We start from the raw sequence: 16,572 nt of genomic DNA, 5'->3' as shown, positions 1-16,572 counted from the left end.
GACATTCTGTGTAAGTCACTATGACTTAGAAATACAATGAAGCTATATCCACTTGTAAAGATGATTGTGACAATGATTGTAACAGGTAATTTCTTTCTGGTCTATTAGGCAGCTAGGTGGTACAGTGGGTAGAGCACTGGACCGAGAGTTCATTTCCAGTCTCATATTTACTAGTTTGTTACCTTTGGCAAGTCACTTAATCTCTTTTTGCCTCAGTTTCCTTGACTGTAAAATAGGGGTAGTAATAGCATTTACCTCCTATGACTGTAGTAAGGATCAAATGAAAAATTTATAAAATACTTAGCACATTGCCTGGCATATAGTAGGCACCATATAAATGCTAGCTATTGTTGTTGTTGTTATTATTCTTACGTTTAACACTGGTCTTGTGCACTAAAAATGTGAAGTATAGTCCTATTATTCTACATAAATCTCAAATAACCACACACAAATTTTTTTTAAAATTTAATTTATATGCTATTTCACTTGGTGATGTCATCAGCAGCTCTGGTTTCAGTTATCATCATTATTCAGATGATTGCCAGATCTACTTGTCCAACTCTAACCTCCACATTTGCATTTTTACCTACCTATTAAACATATCAAACAGGATGTAGAATAGACATCCTAAACTCAACATGTCCCAAACAGAACTCATCTTTCCCCCAAAAAACCCTCTTATCTTTCTAACTTCCCTATTTTTTCAGGGGTATTATCATTCTCCCAGTCATCTAGGCTCACAACCTAGGTACAACCTCCACTCCTCACCCTCACTTGCCTCTCATATCCCATAAATTGTCAAATCCTGCCATATCTAGCTTCATAATATCTCTTATTTATGCACTTCTTTCCTCTGATGCTACAATTACCCTGGTGATCTTAATCACCTCACTCCTAGATAGGCTTGTAAAAGCCAGTTTGTCTCCCTGTCTCAAGTTTTTCTCTACTCCAGTCTGCCTTGCATTCAACTGTCTAATTGATTTTCCTAAAACTCAAGTATGATCACATTTACTATTCAAAAATACCGTAGTGGCTCCCTATTATCTCCAGGATCAAATTCAAAATCTGTTTGACTTTTAAAGCCCCTACCTATCCCTACCACCATTTTTCTAATCTTCTTTCACTTAATTCCCACCCATATACTCTTCAATCTAGTAATAACTGTCTCATTGCTATTCCTGGTACGTGACATTTCATGTTTTGACTCTTAGCATTTTCCCTGACTGTCTCTTGTGCCTGGAATGCTCTCCCTCCTTATCTTTGCCTTTTAGGTTTCCTGGCTTCCTTTAAGTCTCAGTTAAAGTCCCACCTTCGAGCTCTAAATCACTTTTGATTAGAGAAATGAAAATTAAAATAACTCTGAGAAACCACCTCACACCTATCAGATTGGCTAATATGACAGAAAAGAGATAAATATTGGAGAGGATATGGGAAAATTTGTACACTAATGCATTGTTGGTGGAATTGTGAACTGATCCAACCATTCTGAAGAACAATTTGGAACTATGCTCAAAGAGCAACCAAATTGTGCATACCTTTTGATCCAGCAACACCACTACTCGGTCTATATCCTAAAGTGATCATACAAAAGGGGAAAAGATCTCTGTGTGCAAAAATACTTAGAGCATCTCTTTTTGTGGTGGCAAAGAATTGGAAACTGAGGGAATGCCCATCAATTAGGGAATGGCTGAACAGCTGTATACAAATGTAGCAGAATACTATTGTGCAATAAAGAATGATGAGCAGGTGGATTTCAGAAAAACCTGGAAAGACTTACGTGAACTTAATCCAAGTGAAGTGAGCAGAACCAGGAAAAAACATTGTACACAGTATCAGCAACATTGTGTGATGATCAACTATTAATGACTTAGCTCTTAGCAACACAAAGAACTCATAATGGAAAATGTTATCCACATCCAGATAAAGAACTGATGGACACTGAATGTAGATTGAAGCATCCTTTTTCCACTTTATTTTTTTCATGTTTTTTTAATCTGTTTCTTATTTCACTACTGTGACTAATATGGAAACATGTTTTACATAATTGCACATATATAACCTATACCAAATTGCCTACCATTTTAGGAAGAGGGGATGGGAGGAAAGGAGGGAGAAAGATTTGGAACCAAAATCTTGTAAAAATGAATGCTAAAAATTGTCTTGACAGATAATTGGGGAAAAAATAAAATGCAATTAAAAAAATAAAGTCCCACCATCTGCAAGAACTTATTCCAGGTCCTCCTTAACCTTAACGCTTTTCCTCTGAGACTATCTTTGATTTATCATGTATGTATCTTGTTTTTACAGAGTTGTTTGTATAACGTTTGTTTAGTTGTGGCCTTTCCTTGAATCTCTAGTGCTTAGTATCATGCCTAGCAAAGAGTATGAACTTAAATACTAATTGACTTGAAAATTTAATTTTTTTCAAAGAACAAGAATCTATTTTATCTCTCTTTCATGTCCTTCCTCCACATTAAAAAAACAACAAAACTTTGTAATAAATATAGTTAAGCAAAACAGTCACCCATTAGAGATGTCAAAAAAATCCATGTCTCATTCTGCACTGATCCTCTGAAATCAAAATATCTACAGAGATAACACAAAAGTGTTTTTCAAGCCTTAAAGTGCTATATAAATGCTAACTCTGAAATCATTATTGTTCGTTCTATTGATTAGGGTTTCTAAGTCATTCAAAGTTGTTTCTTTTCAATTATTATATAAATTGCTCTCTTGGTCTATTCATTTCACTCACATTATTTCATATAAACCTTCCCAAGGTTCTCTGAAATGGTACCATTCATCATTTCCTATAGCACAAAAGCACTCAATTACATTCAGAAGTGTTTCACCTACAAAAGAGTAGTACACAGAATGCCTGGCCATATGATTGAGAAGTGAACTTATGTGTGGGTATAAATGGAGTTAGTTCAATTACCTTGATCTTCAAGACCAGGTATGAGGATATTTCAAGGAAGTTCTCAAGCCAATCATGTTCACTCTGCCATTTCTCTTCAGCCCTCAGTCTTCTCTGGACTTCTTTCTCCAACACGACCTTGTTTGGATATCCCCCCCTCCTTTTTTAGCTTTATTTTTATGTTGTACCATTAGATTGCAAGCTCCTTGAGAACAGGGACTATGTTTCTTTGTGCTTGTATTTGTATTCCCAGGGTTTAGCGTAGTTCCTGGATGCAGTAGGAATTTAACAAATGCTTGTTGACTTCACTTCATTGATCAAAGTTTCTCGGGCAGGAAAACCCACAGACCATTCATGTTTAGTAGCAGAGTGGCTTCATAGCAGTGATATGGGATGCGGTACAAAAGGAAAGCAACAATTTTTGAAAACCTGATCACTAGTTCTAAAGTCCTGTTGCAGTGACACAGTGGATCCCTCAAATTTACTATGGGTGACAATTGTCGTGCTCTTGGGAGTATACTGAGCTATAATGGTTGCGTGGAAACTATTGATAGGACACAAGTCCCTCATTTGAAGCGATCCACACCTTGGATGCAGGCATCAGTCTGAAAGAGTTGTTACGTGTGAGGGGCTTCAGGTATGAAAATGGCAAAATAAAAGGGGGGCATTGTGTTATGGGAAAAATTAGTAACATTCCTTCCAAAGTGGGGGCAGAGGACGAGCAAATTTCTTGGGAACAACCTGACAGGGAAAATAAAACTTAAGATATGCAAAGAATTATAGAATCACAGAATTTCAAAGTTGGAAAGAAAGAGATCAGCTGGTAAAATCCAACCCATTCCTGAAAAAGAGATCTGTACTACAACATCCTTGACAAGGGGTAGTGTTTGCTTAAAGATGTCAGGTGAGGAGGAATACATTACCACATGAGACAGTCCATTCAAATTTGGGATGGTTCTGATTAATTTCTTTTTAACATGTACCCATTGATTTTAGTTCTGTCCTTTGGAGCCAAGAAGACCACGTGCAGTCCCTCTTCCACGTGATAGCTGACTTTGCTTCCAGCTCAACTGATTCTCTAGCCAGCTCTCCCTCCCAACCAGCTGCCTTACCCTGATCCAGTTTTGAAGTCCCCTTGATAGTTTGTCTTCCTCAATTAAGTTCCTTGAGCTTAGTGACCATTGTATTTTCTTGTATTTGTATCCCCAGTGATTATCAGAGTGCATGGCACAATAATAAATAAAAATCTAGCTTTTGTCCTTAAAAATCCTGAAGACATCTATCACATGCCCCCTAAGTCTTTGCCTCCTCTTGATTCCTTCAGTCAATCCTCATATGGGTGATGTCCTTTGATTTGTGCACAAATTGGATTTAAATGAGGCAGAGTTGCACGAAGTTGTCAGCCTCACTCTCTCCTCCAGAGTCATCACGGTCCAGTGGCAGGACGGAATCAAGACGACTGGTGATGGCTCAAGGTGCAGTGGATGACCTTGGCATCTTCGACGTCTAATCAAGCTCTTAGCGCTCCACAGCACCTGCTTCAGTTGCCTTCATAGCCGTTGGAACGTTGTTCTAATCTGCTCATTCCACCAGAAGAAGTCCTCACATGCTTGGGGTAGACACCCCCCTAACTCACCAATGGGTTCGAGATCCCTCAGTTACCCTGGACCTGGTTTAGCCCGTCTGCCTAAACGGTTTACTGGATTTTGGCCACTGTGCATGCTATAGCTGCTTAGAGTCACAGGTGAGAGTTCAGTGGAATAGGTGGACACTAAAGGTGGGAAGCAGCCCTGTAGCCCTGAAAAGGGCTCAGCAGCCTTCACACCAGAGGTACTAGTCTTCCCTGAACACACCTTACACCCTCAATCCTCATATGGTACAAATCAAGGCCCTTCAACTTTCTGGTTGCTCATTTCTAGGTTTTCACCAGCTTATTAACATCCTTTCTCAAATGTGTTTCCCATAACTAAGTACAATAGTCCAGATGCAAGCTAGCCTGGGGAGAGTATATTGGGACTATTACTTCCCTGGTTCAGAACATTGTAACCCACTTATTGCTGCTCAAGTCAGCATTATTATTATTAGCTACCATATCACACACTTGCTCATATTGAGCAGATATCCCTGAAAGTCCTGGATCTTTTTTTTTTAAATGAACTACTCTTTAGGCATACCTTTCCAATATGCACTAGTGAAGTTCTAATTAGTATCGTTAATAAGTATCTCCTAAGTGCTTATAATGTACCATAACCTTTGTTGAGTATCACTCTATGAGATTCATTGCAAAATTATTTTTGCTCAACATTCTTGTTTGAAACAACTCTCAGTCCTCTGTTGTTGATTTTTTTTTTCCTAATAGCACTTAATGTTGAAAGGTTAAACTCCAAGTGATCATCTAGACCTCAGATTAATTGTTAATGAGTTTCTAGTACTTAGCCATGTGACTTAGGATGAGTCGTTTATATTTCATTCCTTAGATTCTATTCACTTTCCTTTCTAGTTCATGTTTAATTCTATGCCAAACCTATGACTAGGGGATATTTTGAGAATTATGGAATCCTAGAGCAGGTAGGACACACAGACTTTACCTGTATTTGGACATTTATGATGTTCCTTTAAATAATAGTGTCTGGCTACTACAGCTTGAATATTTTTCTCAGGGTTTTTTGGCCATTAGGGGAGAGTTGAGCCCTTTTCCATCTATGGCTAGGCATAAATGGACTCCAAGCTCAACATGAGGCGACTGTGACATAGCAACAAGTAAAGCCAATATAATCATGGGTTAAATTAATAGAGTCAAAGTATTCAAAATGATGGTGCAGCTGTACCCTGCCCTGGCCAACACATATTTGGAATACTTTATTCAGTTATGAGTGCCATATTTTAAGAGGTTAATGTGCACAATCTCTATAATATTCAGAAGATAGTGAAAAGGATCATAAAAAGAGAGGATTCACAAAGGACATGACAACTGCCTTCATGTATCTGAAGGACTGTCATCTCAAAGTGGGATTAGACTTATTATTCTGGCCTCGTCAAGACCTGTACCTTCAAAACCTTCTGAATGGAAGAAATAGGAGCAACAGAAATTGTAGAGAAGATTTAGGTTATATATAAAGAAAAAAATTCTTAATAATTAAAGCTATCTCACATTTTAACGGACTGCTTCAGATACAGTGAGTTACTCCTCACTGGAAATCTCCAACCACTGACAAGATGATGACTTGTCAAGTATATTTTAGAGGAGATTCTTTGGTGTGGTTCAATTCTCAGGTGTGGTTTGGAATAGATTATTTCTGAAGTCCCTTCCCACTCTGAGATGCTGTTGTTCTTTGAGTATGTTTTATCCTCCACGGCAAAATAACTGGTACTTGTGCTCAAAGTATAGGCTTTTCCTTCTCCCCTTTCACACCCAGAAGAGAAATTAAGGGGCTCAAGAAACATCTCCCCACTTCAAGATGTCACAGAAATGAAGTACTCTTTTTCAAAATGGAAGAAGGCCATTTAGGAAAAAAAAACAAGTAAAATAAATACATAATATCTGTCAAGATTGAAAGGTTGAATAATGTCTCCCAGAGGATGAAGGAAAAACAGACCGTAAAACACAGAGCTAAGTAATTGAATTGAGACTTTTTTTCTATGAAAGGGGGAAGTGGATATTCTTAGGAAGGAATAGCTTTTTTCATTTTTGTTTAAACTTATAATCTACTTATGTTACTAATTTTCAAATGAACTGGTTAGTGACAATAGTCAGTCAATCAGTAGTATTTCTGTGAGAATTTGGCTGGTGAGCCAGTGATAAAAGTCACACATGAAGAGATTCTTTTTTACTTACAAAGGTTAGTTCCTATATAAACACTATTAAAATAAGCAAATTGGATTTTAAGTACATTTATCATTTCAAATCCAGTCTCAGACACTTACTAGCTGTGTGACCCTGCTCAAGTCACTTAACTTTGTTTTGCTTCAGTTTCCTCAACTGGAAAATGAACTGGAGAAGGAAATGGCAAACCACTCTAATATCTTTGCAAGAAAACCCCAAATGGGATCACGAAGAGTCAGACATGACTGAAGCGACTAAACAATAACAATAATTTAATATGGTGCTTGTAATTAGCCAGTAGAAAAGGAAATATATCATAACTATATCAATTGGTTAGGTGGCTAAAATTTCAAAAATGAATTTTCATATCTCAGCAAAATAGTTTGTAAAATTCTATCATTTCTACCTTTGTGTGAATAAATATTTTAGTTTTATTCTTATATTAAGTCAAAATATAGAATTAAACTAAATAAAGAGCCAGATTTAAGATTGTTTGATTTTAAGCCAAATATTGCAAACTTTTGTTCAAATGAAAATGTTCAACATAGAAGCTAAATTTATAGGTCATTATTCTATTATGCAAACATCTTCTAAGTTGCAACTTATTTCATTAAAATGTTATTTACATTCAACAGAATCTGTAAAATAAAGAAATTTAATATGAAGTCTTGTAGATAATAATAAACATATCTTGCTGAATTATTTCTTTTAATTCTTAGAGTGTACCATATGAAATATTTGTAATTACTTTATATCTTGAGTTTATAATTTTGTATATATAGTTTTTATAATCACAAATAAAATAACACTATATTTTTCTAATTATATAATTTAAATCTAAATGTGTAGCTTTTGGGGGCAACATTTATCATTGTATTTAATTTAAGCATTTAATGAATAAATCCAAAAGGATGTAATTAATAATATGTTAAATTACCCTAGGGGTTCATAACATATTTTTTGTTGTTGTTGCACGGGGTTTGCAAAGCTAAAGCATTGGGAACTACTGAGTCATAGATCAAAATTCAGTTAGTCAGATGTTTTCAGGAATTCAGAGTGCAATTTTGAGTCACAAGGTGGCGCTCTACTTGGGCCGATCCCTTTCTAACAGAATTCAACATTTCAGCAGGTTGCACTATCATTACTGACCACTAGAGAATGGCCTCATTTATATACATGCTAACTCAACACTTACAAAGACAAGTATATTTATGAGCAATTCTTATTCTACATAAAGACACAAATCTCATAACATATACTGTTACTTTCTCGGATACATACAAAACTATATAGACTTTGAAGCCCAATGACATAGCACCTGTACACACACCCTACAGTCAAGAAGGGACCTAGGCAGTGTCTGCCATGACACCTTGATTTTAGGACTCCTGAAGTTTCTTTTTCAGGCATCTGGTACAATCAGTGTAGTTCAGGGGCTCATTTACCCTCAGAATTGCCAACTATTGAGACTAACAGTGTGTGGAACTCCATATTGTTTCCTAGTCAGGAAAACAGTTAACAAAGTTGGTTTCATCTTTTCCCCCAGGAACCAGGACCCCAGAGACTTGTTTGTTTTGAGATCAGCCCCCTGAGACTCTAGAGAAAGGAATAAATGGTTTTGTCCTTTTGGATGCAGGTCTATTTGTGCAGTTTTTAACACCTCTGTCCTCTAACCAAGGCCCCATGCCCATCTCAGAACCAGGGCCTGTAAGTATTGACTCCCTGATGATTAAGGGGTATAGAAGCTGGAAATGATGAATAGTGAACTTGAGACCCAGGCCCTGGCATAGAGGCTCCTCATGTTGAGGTGGTGAAGGAAATAAGACCAAATGACTCTAGAGTCATTGGGATCACCACTTTCCTGGAGAAGATTTGATTTTCTAGCTCAAATCTATGCTAGAGATTCTGGAAAGAGAATATAATGAACAGACTTTAAAAGAGTGGGAAAGCAGATTGAGGTTAAAGGATGTTGGAGGCCAGGGTTAGAGGTGGGTGAGCACAGTTGGAGAATAATCAAAAGTGGGGCAAAGGATTCTGTGCCCACATCTGTCTGGTGGCAATATCTCTGTGTGTAAGTGTATTTAACATGACCCTCACAAATTATCTCAATGTTATGATGGCTTTGTTAATTGGAGCAATATTGAGGGTTTATAAATGGCTTTAAATGACACACCATGGAGAAGTCACAGGTTTTTCCTTTTACAGTCTTGGAATCACTTGCCTTTTGGCCATTGAAGATGTAAGGGGGTTAGATAATAAACCAAAGGCAGGAGATACATTGGGCAGATATGTTTTGGACATGTCTGCATCCGTGCTCACTTATGCATACTCACACACAGACTAAACTGGGAGTCAGAATAACTTTATTCAAATTCCAGCCCAGCTACTTCCTATTTTTAGGCAAGTTACTTAACTACACGTCATTTATAGATTATTAGATTGATTGTTAGACCAGGAAGGAATAGCAGAAATTTTGATGTCCTACTTCTTTATTTTACAGGAGAGGAAAATGAGGTTTCAAATGGTGAACTGAACTTTGTAGAGAAGGGACAATGGGTGTTAGCTACATGCAGGGTTTCTCTCCTTGGAAAGAACTGGTGAAACAATGCCATGTCCTTCTTGTTTAGCCCCATTTTCCTAGGTTCTGTATAGGGAACATCATTCTGTCACAGACACGTGTCAATAGAATCCCAGCTTGATTGTTTTAGTGACCTCATGGATGATCCTCTCCATAAGGAGGCTGACAGAATAGGCCTGGTCTCAACAATTCATTTTCAAATTGTCTCTTAAGTGGGGTTGGAATTGCTGGAGGAGAATAATAGGGATAAGACAATGTTGACTAATCCATGCAGGTGGCTGAGCTCATTTATTTCAGGATCACAGAAACTCAGACCTGGATTGGACTTCAGCTCATCTCATCCATCCTATGCCTAGAAAAGAATCTTTTCTATAGTATCCCTTACAACTTACCATCTAGCCTTTGCTTTAAAAAGACTTCTTGGGAAGGGGAACCCGCCACCCAAATCAGCTCTTTCACTCTTTCTTTTGGATGGTTCTAATTATTAGGAAATAATTCCTTATATTAAGTCCCAAATTTGCTCCTTCAAAATTCCCACCTATCCCTCCTAGGTCTATGCTTTGGACCAAAGTAGAATTAAGCTAATCTCCCTTCCACATGCCAGCCTTTCATATATTAGAAGATGGCGTTCATGTTCCCCCTACATATCACATTTATCTGTTCTGGTTCTAAAGTAAGTGGATGACATTTTCTTATGTTGTCCCCAAATTCTGGGAACACACCCTATTCGGAGTTTGTGAAAAACGCATGCATTAAAGAACAGAATTAAGTCTTTTAAACTATCACTGTATTTGGCAAGGTGAGCTCTGTCAAGCCTCTCAGGTGAGAAGGGTCATTCACTAGTACAAGGATGATTATGGTGAAAGTGTAAAAGTGTTTGACCCTGTCAGATATAGAAAAAAGAGAAAGCTCAAAAAGACAGAAGAAGACAGAACATGGGAGTGTAGTTAGATTTGTTCTAATAGGATAGAAGTTTGAATAATGTTTAGAAGTTTGAATAATGTTTAGAAGTTGCTGAAATGGAACTTTTGACTCAGTATAAAGAAATTTTTTCTAATCATCAGCATTATTGAAAAAAAAGTAGAATAAGCTGGTAGTGGGTTCCCCATGGCTGGCATCTGGAGATTTTTGAGCAGAGGGTGAATATGAAGTAGCTAGATGCTAGAGGGTATAATAAATAGAGGCCTGGACTTAGAGACAGGAAGACCTGAGTTCAAAATCTGTTTCAAATGATGACCAACAGTATGTCTTTGGACAAGTCATTTAACCACTCAGCCTCAGTTTTCTTCTTTGTAATATAGGGGACAATCAAGGGTGTGCTGGGACCAACTCAAAATGACTCTTGAGAGCCAACTGTATGAGCACTTATACTGCTCATTTTGCCTGAACCAAATATCTTGTCTCTAAATCAATGAATGTTCTCTTTTTTCATCTATATACATAAGCAAAAATAAATATGAGAAACACATTTCATTTATGTTAACCAGCATTTTCTTCATATGTTCATATGCTCAGAACTTAAAAGGATTGATGTCTCCCAAATGAAGCTGACCTTTCCCAAGCAACCTGGAAACACCAGAGAGGGCAGGAAGTTAAAGTGATTAAATAACTCATAGAACAATTTGGCCCTCTTCCTGGAAAGAAAATAATAACAATGATACTGATAACTAGTATTCATATAGCACTTTAAAGTTCACAAAGCACTATCTAGATGTTGTCTCATTTGAGCCTTACTACAACCCTGTGAAGTAGGTATTGAGAGGGGCAAGAGGAGAGAAAAGATGATTCAATTCAATAATTCAATAAACATTTATTAAGTGTCTCCCATGTGTGAGACACTGTGCTAAGGGCTGGGGATACAAAAAAGAAAAAGAGACAGGGGAAAGGAGATCATTGCCTTTTCTTTCCCTTAATTCTTCCCCCCCCCCTCCTCAAATCCAGACTCATTGGAACTGCTTATGCTGGCTAAAATTCAGCAGTCTGCTCTCCATAGTTCCACAATCATCTCTTGCTTCTTTGCTTTTAATTCTTCTACCCACAAGCTCCTTTTCCAAAGGGTGATGAGAGGAGGGTAAGCTTGGGAATCTGGGAACTGTCTATACAATGGGTTAAGTCTCCTGAAGTCTCTTTGCCCATTTCAGGTGTGGCCAAAGACAGACAAAGTTGGGGATATTGAGGCATGCCAGAAGAAACATAGAAAGTGAGAGTCAACACTCAGAGCCTGGTGACCTTGGAAGGAATAAATTCTTTTATCTCCTCACCTTTCCTGACTCCACCCTGAGATGTCTCATTAGTATACAAAGATCCAGAGCATGAGGAGCCAAGACAAGAGCCCTAGATGCTGAGCCCTATTACACATCCTGAGGCATTCCTGAGAATAGAGGGCAAGATTCAAGCCTCTAAGAAAGATAAAAGGTGGGTTATTCACATCACCCTCTAAATCAAGTCATATTTCTGTTTTCTCACCACCACTACTTCATATCCTATCTCTTCACTCTTTATCATTGATTCCTCCTATCTCAGGAGGGAATGTGGCTCTTGTGAAGGCTAACATCTCCACCTGTACCACAGATTTCATGACTTTTCACCTTATTCTGTCATCAGCCTTCTTCCCTTCTTTCTCTGAATGTTCTTATTTGGCAATTACATTCATTTCTTTGGGTTCAGCCATCACTCCTATACAGATGACTTGTAAATTTTTATTATAGGCACATCCTCTCTCTTGACCTCTAATTGGAAGAAAGAAGGGAGGAAGGGAGAAAGGGAGGGAAGAAGAGAGAAAGAAAGGAAACAAGTATTTATTAAGTACCTACTATTTGCCAGGCACTATGCTAAGTGTTTTACAAATATTATTTCATTTAATCCTCCCAACAACCTGAGTGGGAGATGCTACTATTATCTCCATTTTATAGTTGAGGAAACTGAAGTAGAGATAAGTGAAGTGACTTATCCAGAGTAATACAGCTAATAAGTATCTGAGGCCACATTTGAATTCAGGTCTTCCTGACTGCATGCCCAGTGCTACCTAGTTGTCAGTGGACTTCTACATGTGACATCCTGCTAGAATCTCAAATTCAATATGTAATATGTCCAATGCGGAATTTATCATACTCCCCCTCCCTCAATACCTATCTCAGATCATCTATTTCTGTTGAAGACACCACTATCCCTCTAATCATCCAAGCTTAAACTTTCAGGCTCAGTTTTTCATTTTCTCCTTCTTATTCATGTCAAATCAATTTGTCAGATCTTGTCAACTTTACCACCACAGTAGATTTCTCATCTCTTCTTTGCTCTCCATGCCCTTGCAAACATCCTATTTTACCTCTCTCTAAGACTACTGAAATATCCTTCTCACTAGTTATTCTGCCTCCTGCCTATTCCCTTTCCAATCTATCCTTTACTAAACTGCCAAAATACTCTCACTAGAACAAGGTATGATGACTCCACTTATCTGCTTTAAAATCTTATCTTCATTGGCTGCCCATTGTCTCCCAAATGTAAATTCTTTCACCAGACTTTCAAGCATCCCCACCACTGGCTCAATCTATCATCTTCTTTAAAAACAAACAAATAAACAAAAACTCTTACTTTTATTTATTTTGTTAAATATTTTCCAATCCATTAAAAATAATTTAACATTCATTTTTAAAATTTTATGTTCCAAATTCTCTCCCTTCATTACTCCTCCTCAGCCCTTGAGAAGGTAAATAATATATCATCCGTGTGCTTTCTAACTTAATTTAGTTCCACACAAGCACTTTCTATTTTGGTTAAACTCAACTATTCAATGTTCTCTAATTTGTCTTGCCCTTTTCCACCTCCTTATTCATATAGACTGCCCCCCCTCAACTTTCTGGAACTCATTCCCTGCATATCTGCGCGTATTAAAATCTTTCCTTCCAGGCCCGACTCATTTTTATCCCCAAGATGCAAGTGATCTCTGCCTGCTCAGATTTCTCAGTGAACTTTGTCAGACTATCCTTATTATCCATCACATTTGGTTATACCATAATTACTTATGTATATGTCTTAACTCCCTTATTAGATTACAAATTCCTTGAAGGCAGGAATTGTGTGTTTTTCAGATGAGATAAAATATATAAAGTTCTTTGTATGCCTCAAAGTATTTTAGCAATATAAGCTATTATTATTCACAAACAACATATTGATGCTTTCCTCAAAAGAACGCTTGAATTAGTTAGAAAAACAAAGATTATTTCCATTTTTCAGATAAGACATTGAGGCTGTTTGAGGTTCAGTGCTTTTCAAATGAACATGCTAATCAGTGTCTGAGTTAAGATTGAAGCCCAGCTCTCTTAATACCAAGGCCACATACACTGTCTTTATCTTAGTATCCTCCGTTTTTCCTTGGTGTGGTGTTTTGCACATTGCATGGATTTATTAAATAACGAAATCTTGAATTTAATTGGCGGTAATTAGGCCAGTGAAGTCCTAAGTAGACTTAATATAACATGCAGAAAATTGTAATTCACAGTACAGTGGTAAACATCATCTTGATTGAAAATTTTGCTAATTTTTCTGTTCCCATTTGTGGTTCTGATGAACAAAGCTACAGACTCTGTAAAAAGAAGGGTACTAGATCATTTTTGATACCATCACCCAAGGAGTAAATGGCGTTTTCTTCTTTATATTAGGCACTTTGGTCTCTTCACAGTTCTCTTCCTTGGTGGACCATAGACACGTCCCCTACTTGTAAGCCATTCAAGATGCACAAATCCTACATAATGAGAACAAAGAGAAAGTGAAACATGATTCTTAAATGATGGGAATATTAATGTGAGGGTTCTCGGGTTAAAACTATATACAATTATATAAGCTACAGCTTAGCTGTATATACATCCCCTTTACCTCCCCTCATTGTATTTGCCAACCTCTAAGTGGTCATACCAGCTACTCTCAACCCCAAAGTCTGTGTAATAAATACAAAACAGATAAGGACAAGAGATTCTTTGCTCTCTACAAAAGGGTCAGTGATATAGGCCCAGGGCCAGGATAAAGGTTGAAACAACTTAATGGTGTCAGGCAAAAGACTAAACTTATAGCTGATGGTCCAGAAGGAATAACTTAATATTTAGGGGCCTGTGTGTAGCTATATATAGCACAACTGTGGGATCCAGCTTTTTCCAGTTTTACAGATAAATATGACTTCTCAGTTCCACTTAGATCCTTTCTTTCAGAGTGCCTTGGTTTAAATCTCAGCCCTGCCTCATGTCATCTGTGTGACCTTGAGCAAGTCATTTCACTTCCTCTATGCTTAAATTTTCTCCTCTTTAGAATGAAGGAGTTAGACAAGATGCTATCTAAAGTTTCTTCCAGCTCTCAATCTAGGATTCTATGATACTACCCACACATCTACCTTAAATCCAATATGTCAGCCAAATTACTGTTTGGTTCTTTCCATCTGTAATGTGATGTTATAACTAATAATACAAAGTAATCTTGAAAAGAGTAGCTTTGTCTACACATAACAAGGGAGGCTTAAGGACATTGTATATTTACTTGCTCTTATCTATCACAAAATATTTCCCAAGAGCTTAGGTCTATAAAACCGAGGTGAATGCTAAGGAGAGACCCTGTAGTTGGATTTCCTAGAGTCAGTCAAGAGAGCTTATTCAGGGAAGTATTGACTAATTTGGCAGGTGGGATACCTGAGATATAATTTACAAGGAAGGGCATCTTTGGGAAGAAGAAGAATCATAGAGGATGTTTAGATGTGGAAGTGGCTCACTACATGTTAATAATCAGTCACCAATTTGTCCTTAGCACTCAAGAGTCATCTGATCCCAGATAACAATGGCCCCATTCAACATGAGCAGCTTCAATCCAGCCCCTTTCACCCTGATGGGCATTCCAGGACTGGAAGAGTACCACATCTGGATTAGTATCCCTTTCTGTACCATCTACCTTGTGGCCATTGCAGGTAACTCCATCCTGCTGTACCTCATCACCATAGAGCATAGCCTGCATGCACCCATGTTCTACTTCCTTGCTATGTTAGCGGTCACTGACCTTGTCTTATCTACCACATGTGTTCCCAAAACTCTCAGCATATTCTGGCTTGGCCCTCAGGAAATTGCCTTTCCCAGCTGCCTCACTCAGTTGTTTTTCCTTCACTATAGCTTTGTCCTGGACTCAGCCATCTTGTTAGCAATGGCATTTGACCGGTACGTGGCCATCTGTTCCCCTCTGAGATATACAACCATCCTGACCCCCCAAGTCATTGTCAAGATTATGGTGGGCATCTCCTTCAGGAGCTTCTGTGTTTTTGTCCCATGTGTTTTTCTGGTAAAAAGATTGCCTTTCTGTCGTACACACATTATCCACCACACATACTGTGAACACATTGGTGTGGCCCGGCTTTCTTGTGCTGACATCTCCATTAATATCTGGTATGGTTTTGCTGTGCCAATTATGACTGTGATTTCAGATGTGGTCCTTATTGCCATCTCTTACACACTCATTCTCAAAGCTGTCTTTCACCTCCCATCTCGTGATGCTCGTCAGAAGGCTCTAGGCACCTGCGGCTCCCACGTCTGTGTCATCCTCATGTTCTACATACCAGCCTTCTTCTCTATCCTTGCGCACCGCTTTGGGCACAATGTACCTCTCACCTTCCACATTATGTTTGCCAACCTCTATGTGGTCATCCCACCTGCCCTCAACCCAATTGTCTATGGAGTGAAAACAAAACAGATAAGAGACAAGGTCTTCCTCTTGTTCTCTCTGAAGCACACGGAATAACATGGAACTGGGGACAGAGTAAAGGTTGGGGGGAAGTTAATGTGTTAGAGCCAAAGACTCAGTTTGTGACTGGTAAATACAGAAAGTATCTTTTCATTCTTCAGGAATCTATAATTTCACTGGTATGATTACTCTTTCCACTCTTTCAGTTCACTTAATTCATTTATCTGGTCATTACACCAAAGTGAGCATTTCACATAATTCTGTCACTACAGTTGTTTGTCCTTTGTTTTGAAGAGGACCAATGACATCACAGGATGGTGTTTTAACTTGTGCGTGAATTGGATTTAAATGAGGCAAAATTGCTCAAAGTCATCAACCTCATTCTCTCTTTGAGATTCATTGAAGTCCAGTGGCAAGGCAAAAAGTCAGGACAACTGGTGATGACTTGGGATGCAATGAATGACTTTAGTATCTTTGATGTCTGGCCAAGCTCTGAGCATTCCACAGCACCTGCTTAGGCCACCTTCATGGTTGTTGGAACAAATTGTT

The 16,572-nt window shown here is 38.1% G+C and overlaps 1 protein-coding gene across 1 annotated transcript; it reads left to right on the top strand.

The window, feature by feature from the left end:
* The first annotated feature begins 15,132 nt into the window (after nt 1–15,132).
* Nucleotides 15,133–16,080, top strand: LOC114042315 (olfactory receptor 52H1-like). The gene has a single exon (XM_027860998.1). The coding sequence runs from the start codon at nt 15,133–15,135 to the stop codon at nt 16,078–16,080; it is 948 nt and encodes a 315-aa protein (XP_027716799.1).
* The last annotated feature ends 492 nt before the right edge of the window (nt 16,081–16,572 follow it).

The sequence above is a fragment of the Vombatus ursinus genome, unplaced genomic scaffold (assembly GCF_900497805.2).
Source record: "Vombatus ursinus unplaced genomic scaffold, bare-nosed wombat genome assembly UNPS02014355.1, whole genome shotgun sequence".
NCBI classification, from domain to species: domain Eukaryota; kingdom Metazoa; phylum Chordata; class Mammalia; order Diprotodontia; family Vombatidae; genus Vombatus; species Vombatus ursinus.
Note: the sequence above shows the minus strand (reverse complement) of the source record. Positions and strands in the feature narration are given on the sequence as shown.

Excerpts from the sequence above, each read along its gene's own strand:
- LOC114042315 (XM_027860998.1), top strand. The coding sequence starts at position 15,133 with ATGGCCCCATTCAACATGAGCAGCTTCAATCCAGCCCCTTTCACCCTG.